The following is a 10108-nucleotide window of genomic DNA, read 5'->3' on the forward strand; positions in this document are numbered from 1 at the left end:
CAAATGAAATAATATAATAATTTTTGCAAAAAGTATGTGAAAAATATCGTAATAACATTAAAAATAAGATCAAAGAGAGTGCACATTTCAATTCTTTTTATAAGAAACTCTTAGTTTCAACACTATCAAAAGAACTCAAAGTTTGTTTGGATACCCTTTTAAAATAAATTATGTGGGCCAAAATCATGGTTTTGGAAAAACAAAATCATTCAGATAAACCTTTAATTTTCTCAAACTCCATTTTATTTCAGAGATTTCATTTTTGCATAAACTAACCAAATAATCTCAATTTTCTCAAACTCATTTGATTCCTGAAATTTCATTGCAAAAGCTATTTTTTCTCCATTTGGTAAATTAATTTTGAAAAACTAATTTTAAAAAATATTATCCAAACATCATTAGGTTATATTGATCAAATTGTTTTCACAATCATTTTTCTTCGATTGAAATCTAAACACACTCTAAAGAGAGACATATACAATTCATTAATTTTGTCTGAAAATAAAAAAAAATTATTTTGCTTTTATTTAATAACAGTGTAACTTTAGAAAAATGAACCAGCATCAAACAAGAGTAATATAAAAAGATATGATAAATATCTCGCATGATACCTTATAAACAGAATATGGTTGTTGCAGAAGAGGGTTTAGATTTGAAGAAATGGGTATGAGTTGACTCAGTGAGTTGAGTTGGAAGCGGAAAGGGCTTTTGGTTTGCTGGTTACTCATAAATGGCCAAAACAGCAACAGGCAAGTAAGCCTTATCGGCTTCTTTACTTTTCAGATGCTTCTCATTCTAATATCATTCTATCCGTCAACACTGTTCCTGCACCTAATTTCTTTCGCCCCTCACCAAAAATCAAATAAAAATTATATAATAAATAAAAGTCTCAGTCACTCACTCATAATGATACACTTATAAATGAATGGCCTAGAAACATCCACCCACTCAGTCTTCACCATAACGGCAACACCAACCTCTTCCCTTTCTTTTCTAAATAATTTTTTTAAAAAAAATACTCCGCAAAATTACGTTACTCCTAACCATTACTTTCTCATCACTATCATCTGCAACTTTATTAATTACCAAGTCTATAAATGGATACAACTTATGTATTTAATTTTACATATTTAATATTTAATATACTTATATCCAATTAAATTATAACAAATAAATCTTTATATATTAATAAAATTAATAAAAAAATTTATTATAAAATAACTAACATATAAAAGATCCATATGAATTAATTTAGTTAAAAACAAACACATTAATTATATAAAGTTAAGTATATAATTTTTTTCCTTTATAAAAGTATTTGTAATTCAAGAATTAAACTAACCAGAGACATGATCATTCTTCATGTACTATACAAAGTACGAGAAAATAAAAAAAATTATTGTACCGTGGATTTTATATTTTATATCATTAATTAGTTTTTAAGTGAATATGGTGGGCAATTAACTTAAAAAAGAACTAAACCAAACATATTTTTTCATACACCAAACATTAAGGGTTGGCAAAAAAATTATACCAAACATGAAGAAAACAAATTTTATATTTTTATGTTGATATTGTTTGCTCTACAGGTAATAGTTGGCAAAACCTTTTTTTTTTTTCCTTGAAAAAAAAGGGAAAGGAATAGTATCTAGGAAGTAGTAAAAAATCACAAGAAAAGAGATTATGGTTTTGTTTGACATGGACAAATAATAGAGCGGGCCACGCAGTTAATTAAAGGTCTTCAATGAATCTGAAACAGCTATAGCTGACCCTTCAGGTACTATGAATTCTTGGCCTCAAAGCAACCCATTGCATTCAATTCTCCTCCAGAACACACTACTCATTCACAAAATAAATTTTAGAGAAAATAATAATATTAAAATAAAGGCCATGTTTATCACCTCCAAGCCTTCGGATCCTTCATACGATCATTAAAATAATCTTATAATATAGTTTATGAAAAATTAAAATACAAGTATAGAACTAAGATACCAACATATAGCTTCATGTATTACAATAACCACTGTGTGTGTGTGTGTGTGTGTGTGTTCAAGGATGTAGGTTCCTGTGTATCGATATGTAGTCATATCTAAGGAAAAGAGAAGCCAAAACTAGCTAGGAGCGAAGCAAATCGACTTTAATCCTCGTGTATAATTTTACTTAGCTTTTATCTAAACAAGACCTTAGATTAGACCCTAAGGCCTAAATAATCCGTCATTAATCAAACTTCATCAGGTGATGAGTTAATTAACCCTTGCGTCTCCGTTTTGGATTCTATTTTATATATTATTAAATATCAGTTTTCTATCCAAATACTTTATGCACGAGACCACTTTCACAAATCACATGTACCATGCAACTGATCCAAACCCATGATTTTAAAATTTTAAAGAAAAGTGTGAAACACGAGCTTAAACATGATTTTATGTAGTGAAAGAAACAGTCATAACTGGGCTCAAATAAGAAAGATGTGAAACTCGATCATGCCATATAAAACACACACAAATATAGTCCAAAACATCTAATTTTAGCGCATGTACAATATGTATTCAGATAGATAATATATGGTGTGAATCTATATATGTACAGTTATATTTTCTTGGGTCATTTTCTCTCTGAATCTAACTATATATATGACTCTAAGATATAAATATACTATATAGGGAGAGGGAGAGCTAGTGGAAAAAAGTCACAGTTTTTTATTACTGATAAAGCCACTCAAAAACAAAGACAAGTAACTAATAACATTCATAATACACACACACACACACAGACACACTCTTGGTAATTAAGCTAACTATATTAACAAAGCTAAACATCACATTTGCAGAGATTAAAAAGTCGCCTATATATTAGTTTTCTTCTTCTTCATCTCCTTGATTTTGGTTCCTTTCAGTTTTCATCTTTCTCCCTGATCTTTTTCTAACACATAACATCCTTGAGAAGCTTGTACCTGCGGGTGGTGGGTCGGGGCGATGGAGTCGGGCTCTTGCCTTTATCGGAGCATCCGCCCTCTTCGCGATCATGATGCTGCTGCTTGATTCTCTCGCTGCCGGAATATTCCGACCGGTTGGTGGAACCAACATCGATGCTCCCGGCGGCGGCGGCGGCGGCCGCCGGCTTCTTACTATGTCTGGTGTTCTTCTCCTCGCTCTGGCACCAATCGCACAGTTCGATCTCAGGTAAATCGCCGTAGTAGTTACTACAATACCTGCAAGAACACCGATTAACGAATCGATTGAGTAAATCAAATCGAACCTGAAGCTTGATTCATCCATGAAATAATAACATTAAACAGTAGCGATCATCGTGCATCTCGGCTTTTTACATGAATACGCGTATATTCGATAGAAACAAGAAGGAAGATTCAGAAAGAAGATAGCTTAGCTCCTATCAAATTAAAGATATGAAGAAGAGAGAAATCGATGAACATACGAGTGTTGAAAGCGATGTCGGCATTTTCTGCATCGGAAAAGCTTGTCAGGGAAGCCGACGTCACCGCACATGCAGCAAACAGTTTGAAGATCTACCATTGTTGTGCGCCCAAAACACACAGAGATTGACGAAAACACAACTAGAAGACGAAAGTGTGGCAGAGAAAGAGGATTTCAATCGATTTGGGAGGAGAAGGAGAGAGAAATGAAAGCCACGGCCACAGAAAGAAAGGAAGGAAGAAAGCAGATTGTGGAACGAGACGAGAAATCTGCAGGAAGGAGAGAGATGGGGGAGAGAGAGAGAGAGAAGAGCGGAGGAGAAGAGTTTATATAGAGAAATCTGCTGCAGTGGGTTTGAGTCGGTGTATCGTTCTGATATCTTAAAAAGAATTATAAAAGTAAAAATCATGAAATTTTAATTAAGAACATTATTAGATCTCTTTATTAAGTTAAGATTTTTAATTAAAAATTTAGAAAGTTATTGCATATGATTTTATCGTCAGCATGGTGCCTAATTTAGGCCGTAAGAATGATGAGATGAGATGAGATACAGCAAAGGTTTAGGACCCAGACATTCCTGATATAACTAAAAGAAATTTTTAAGTATATATGAATATTAATAAGTTACAAAAAAAATATTTAAATTTTTTTTTGTTTTAATAATATGGAAAAGAAAAAGTGTCTAGTTTTTTTCCCAGAAACGAGGTAATTAATTTTCTTAAAAAATAAGCTAAGAATTTTTTTTGAATAATAAATTTTTAATATTAAATAATTTTAATTTAATATTTAACAATTAACACATAAATAATAATAGAAATTAATGGGAAGAAATATTAAAAGGAAAAAGAAGGGTGAGAAAAGATCAGGATATAGACAAAATACATACATACATGCATATACTACACAGGTAGACCACAGGTTGCTTGCAGTCGTTTTCAGTTAGAGCAGGCACGCGGCCCCACAGCGAGAGAACCTTAAAAGGGAAGAGGAAGAAGAGAGTGGGGGAGAGAGACAAGAGCGGAAAAGACAATTGTGTCCCCGGGAGCTTTGCCTTGATTAGTATTTGTTACCCATTGATATTTAATTTTTTTGATTTAATATATCGTAGCTTCACTATTATATATAAGTCATCTCATAAAAATTGATAATTTTTTTATAAGTCATCTTGTATAAAAAGGGGATGATATTATATTTTTTTCAATTGTACCATTTGGTAGTTTTTAATGAGTAGAATAAAAATATTATCGGAGAATGCATTTTTACAAAATAAAAAAGATGCATTTAATAGAAATAAGTTAAGAGATTTCCTTCTTTTTAAACAATATCAATAGTTTAATTATCTATCATTGGTTTTGGCGAGATGCCCTTTGGCTTTATACGTCATTCACTTTTAATTATTTCATTAGAATTAAAAAAAATGTAGTTAAATGATTAATATATATGAAAAAGAAAGAAATGTTTTAGTTTACTCTTATTAAATGCATTATCTTTAAAAATATTTTCTTTCTAACATTTGATATTTCACTCTCCGCATAAAAAATTATGAAATAGTAAAACTAAAAGAAAATGATTAATAATCTATCTTTCTATACAAATTATAAAATGACTTATTAAAATAACCAACCATTTTTTTAAGAAATTCACTTATTACTTATACTCCCTATGTTCTTTATTATAGGAAAAACTATTATAACTTTCATTTTTTTATAAAGAAAAACTACAAAAATGAATAAGCTTTTATTACATTTTTTATTGAAAAATAACATTTTTTAAATTCATCTTCATAAAATCAAATTTTATGTTCAAAAAAAAATTTATTCCATTAATTAAAAGGAAAATTTAATCCAAATTATTTGATTTCACATATAATTATGTTTAATCAATTTTTTAAACTGTATCAAATAATAAATTTTGTCGATATTTAGTAACAAAGGAGCATGTACAAACGGGAGGGAGTAGTAATTATAAATAATTATAAATAATAATAGAGATTGGCACTAATAAAAGTTGGGCTAAGTAATAGAAGTTTCATGACATGAGAAATTAAGATTTAGTTTTTTTTAAAAAAATTTATATTTAGTACCGACCATGCAATAAAATTTCCATTTATGTGAGGAATAAAAAATAACCATAATAAAGTTTGGTGTGATTCTTGTGAGCGTGTGGAGTGATTTGTCCGTTGTGTGGGGCTTGGGAAGTGGCATATGAATATGGGAATTGAATGAATGGGTGTGGGCTGCGAGCGTGGCGGTACCTTTCATCGCTCGTACCACGCGCCTCCCTGCCGCTCTTACGACCACGCAACTCCCAGATTCTCCTGCTGCCCAACAAACCATGCTCCTCTCTTTTCTTTCTATTTTTCTTTTTTTAATATTATAATTATTTGGAATCTAATGCTACTATCATATTTAATTAAATGGGGGAATTTGATATGTGGAAATTTTAAATAAGGATAAGCTCTTTTAAAAAATCATTTCATGTTTTTATTCCATGATTTGTAATTCTCCAAACAAAAAATTGCATATGAAATTCGCTCATTTGAATAGCATAAATATATAAAATATATCATTACTTGAAAATTTATTTTTCTTCACCAATTAAAAAATTTTACTTGAAAAAATATATTTTGAAGGTTACAAACAAGAGTGTGAGAGTAGCAAATTAATGGAAATAGTAATATGTTTAACTACTTTCTTTTTAATTTTACTTGCAATTTTTTTGTTTTAATGATTGTAAATTATGGTATGAGGATAAAAAATTTTTTTTGACCAACTCACAGAAGGATCTGTAATGTTTATTTTGAATTTCTAAATCTTTTTATCCTTATTTAATTCAATGTTTTGATTTTTTTTAATGTCATTCTCCTTTATTTAAATGTGATAATAAATTCCTTTTCCTCACGCTTGATAAGCCCCCTTTTCTCTCTCTACTTTTTCTTTTTCCCTGTTTTGAAGAAAATATTTCCATAAACTTAAACTCATATATATACCTAGAATGTAGAATCATGAACCACACAGTTTTTTTTCATAAAATTAAAAAATTAAATTAAAGTTTTATAAAAAATTAGAAAATTAAAAATATATTTTAACTTAAATTCAGGCCATAACTGCAATTAGGAAACATGCGTGCATGTAATACCTACTTTTTTCTATAGACACTTACTTTTTATTCATGAATCAATATTAACATCAAAATCAGTCATAATATCAATATGATAATATCATCATTATCAATCAATACAGTAAATTAAGATGTAAAATTATTTTAAATAAATGAGCTCAAAATAATATTTTAAATAAATAATTTTTTGAGTAGTAATTTTTATTTTTTTTAATTTATATTGTAAAAAAGAGTGACGAATACGTGAGAGACACAGTAAAAAAGGTCGGTGTGGAAACCCAATATAAAAAGGAATCTATAATAATAAAAAATTTACAAAAAATGTAAAAAGGTAGGTGTTTGATGCAGAGCAAATTCTTTTTTTTTATTGACTTTTATTATGTCGTATGATAATAAATTATAAAAATATATTTTAAATGGAAAACAACAAAAATAAAAATAAATTATATTTCAAATAATTCACCTACTGTCCAATTATTACAAAGGATACGTGAAGTGAAAAGAAAATTGCATTTACAATATATTTAATTATAATTTTTCTTTGCATCCAACTCCTACATTTAAATATAATTTTCTCTTCAGTTCAGATGATTTATACCATTGACTTTTACTTAAAAAATATAATTCCTTCTATTCATTTAACCATTTTTCTGAGCGTCCAATTACGAAGAATTTGTGATTTTCTTACTTCAAAGAAGCTTACTAGGTTTGATTTATTAATTAATAAAAATTTTCAATGTATTCATATAATAAATGTTGGAGATTCGCCAATTAACAATTCATTGATTTTTTATGTGATTTTTTTGTTTAGTACATTTTTATAGTTTCTATCCACTAATATTGATTTAGTACTCAAAAAACATTACACAAAATTTATCAAGTCCTTTTTGATTCTCAACATCTGTCCTAGTTTTAATCCATTTTCCTAACCAAAAATCATCGTCTTTTTTGGCACAAAAAGAATTTTTATGCAATTTCTGATTTCTGATTAATTAATAGAGTGTTATTATTCGCTGGTAAAAAATACACAGTGTCATTATTCGGCAGATTCCATATTGTGAAAATTTTTAAAGACTTTTTGAGTTTTGAAGTGACCGAATGTTCATAAATTGATTAATAATGTTCATGTCATAAATAGTTGCGACAACAATCAGATCAGAAAGTGGGGGAGAGATTAGTTCAAAATTCAAATACGGGCTTTGATTTAGGTTAATCTAAATCCTCAATTTTCAAAAATTTGAATTCGGTGGCACATGCAATCCATGTGCACAATTAAGAAGATTAGTTAATTAGTTAATTTTAATATGGTGTCAAAAAAATGATTTATTTTTTTATTCCATCCCAGTATTATAAAAAGCCTTTTGTCCAAACTAATCTGAACCTCGTATGTCAGACTGTTATTACTAACAGCGCTCTCACAAGTATTTTTTATGATGCTTTTAATATATTTGTTTAACATGACTGTATATTTTAAAACTCAAACTTGAGACCCCATGATAAGTTAATTTAATTTTCTCAACCATTTGAATTAAACATCCCTTGATAAAATTGTTAATTTCTAATCATGATTAAAAAAGAAAAAGGAACGGGATCAGTTACATAAAAAGATTGATAAATTTATTATGATTGCGGTGTGATTGATTCAATCAAAATTGGCTAAACTAATAAAAAATCATAGATGATAATAAGACAGTTTAGCAGACAGTTGAAAACTATTTTTTTATTTACAATAAAAATTTATGATGCTTCCTCAGCTTTACTTATTCCGATCCATTTTGTAGAAATTTGACGTTATATATAAATATTTTTATGTCAATATTATATTTTTAAATATTTATATTTTTTACAAATATTATTTTATATCATTAACAATATACATTTTCCTCAAAAAATTAAACTACAGTTGTCCTTCATATTTATCAATTGCTAAATGTACTGCTCAATGACTCTACAAGTATCAGCAGTTAACAAAAACCCATCCTCACAAAGCATTTTATTCCCCCAAGTCTATTGCCACCAAAATGTTACTACAAACAGCTTACACCATTTCTCTCCTCTCTCCAAATTAGTTTTAATCTGGTCATTGAGATTCAAATGAAAAAATCTTTCTATCAACATCTGAACAAGATCCAGCCAAATCTTTGCTGCAATCTCACAATCACGATTAGCATGCAAAATATCCTTTACATATATCAAAGTCTAACCCCAAGACTCACATAAAGCATACAAATGAGCCACCTTCAATAGCACCTACGTATTGTCAACCTATATTCAAATACATTAATCATCATTAATTACCCTAATCAAAATCTAACCTCAAGACTCACATTGGGGTCATTACTCACAACCAAACCAGGTTTTGTTAGTTCATTTAGATTCCCATTAGCGTAATGACCATTATTAGTCAACCACTTTATCATTAACCTAACAGTTTAGCTCTATGGTTTATTTGAAGCTCCTCTTGAACTAAAACACCGTTAGTGACTTAACCCAATAGTTAGGCACTAAAAACAACACCTAATAATCCCATTTGAGTTAGATTAGTGGCTAGAACCAATCCCATTTTCAGACGCCAACCACCTACATCCAAGAACTATGAAGAAATTTGCACAGGAAGGTAAGAAGGGAGTTATGGAGCTTAATTTCCCAAGTGATTTGAAGCCTTAAATAGCACCCAAGTGTTGTCAAAATGGATCCTAGTAGAGAAAGGTTGAGCTTCACTGTATACCCCAGTCTCTCTTTCCGCTTTTGTGTCTGAAACTTGAATCTGGAGTTTAAATTTTTGGCATTAGCTACAGTTAAAGGGCCAATAAACTACAACTAAAGATACAATGTGGGGAGTCTGAGTTTGGTCCATTCAATTGGGCCCCAATTAAGCCCTAAATACCATTTAAGGTCCAATTCTATGCCTCAATTAATGTCCAATAGACCCAATAGTCATCTATACACCATATTTTAACCTAAGTTAACTCTTAATTGACTAATTTTCCCTTAATTAGCCTAATTAACCTTAGTTAAATTTTCTAGGATGTTACATTAACATTAACTATACTATCATTATCATTATTATTACCAACATCCATATTCATCCCTTCCTCATCCTCCTCCCTCATGGTGACAACATCATTCCTAAATGAATGACCAATTCCTTCTGACATCCTGCCAAAGTTTTCACAAAAGGTTGCCTCACAACAACCTTGCCCTTCGAATCATATGCCCTTTTCAATTTCACATGGACATCATCCTTATTATTCTTGAAGACAATCCCTATATTTTCTCAAGCACTTCCACCTCCACCAAATCCCAAGTTCATATTCCTCCTAGAGTAACCCATTTTAACAACATTAGCAAATGTAGCACGTTATTAGTACTCCTGTCATTCTCCATCTTATCAAGAATTGCAATTATTAGCCCCCTTCACCACTTCCTTAACACCCTTATATCCTTGTTGTCGTTAAGGTCTTTAGGAAATATGCAACATATTCACCTCTTCCACTTCCATCATTTCACAACTCTCCCCACCATCCTTTTTTCCTTGTACAACATGCACTCTA

General features: G+C 29.9%; 1 protein-coding gene across 1 annotated transcript; it reads right to left on the reverse strand.

Annotated features, from left to right (window-relative positions):
* Positions 1-2679: 2679 nt before the first annotated feature.
* LOC129289489 (uncharacterized) lies at positions 2680-3748 on the reverse strand. Its single transcript, XM_054926259.1, has 2 exons — positions 3436-3748; positions 2680-3211 (listed from the first exon to the last, which is right to left on the reverse strand). Exons 1-2 carry the CDS (start codon positions 3531-3533, stop codon positions 2923-2925), a joined length of 387 nt encoding a protein of 128 aa, XP_054782234.1. The 5' UTR covers positions 3534-3748; the 3' UTR covers positions 2680-2922.
* Between the last annotated feature and the right edge of the window lie 6360 nt (positions 3749-10108).

The sequence above is a fragment of the Prosopis cineraria genome, unplaced genomic scaffold, assembly GCF_029017545.1.
Source record: "Prosopis cineraria cultivar Desert tree isolate PC_DT_omini unplaced genomic scaffold, ASM2901754v1 PC12, whole genome shotgun sequence".
NCBI classification, from domain to species: Eukaryota; Viridiplantae; Streptophyta; class Magnoliopsida; order Fabales; family Fabaceae; genus Prosopis; species Prosopis cineraria.

Bases quoted from the DNA above. Each gene is read 5' to 3' on its own strand.
- LOC129289489 (XM_054926259.1), bottom strand. From the start codon at position 3,533: ATGGTAGATCTTCAAACTGTTTGCTGCATGTGCGGTGACGTCGGCTTC. The intron at 3,212-3,435 runs GTATGTTCATCG...GTGTTCTTGCAG, and splicing joins CGACATCGCTTTCAACACTC to GTATTGTAGTAACTACTACG.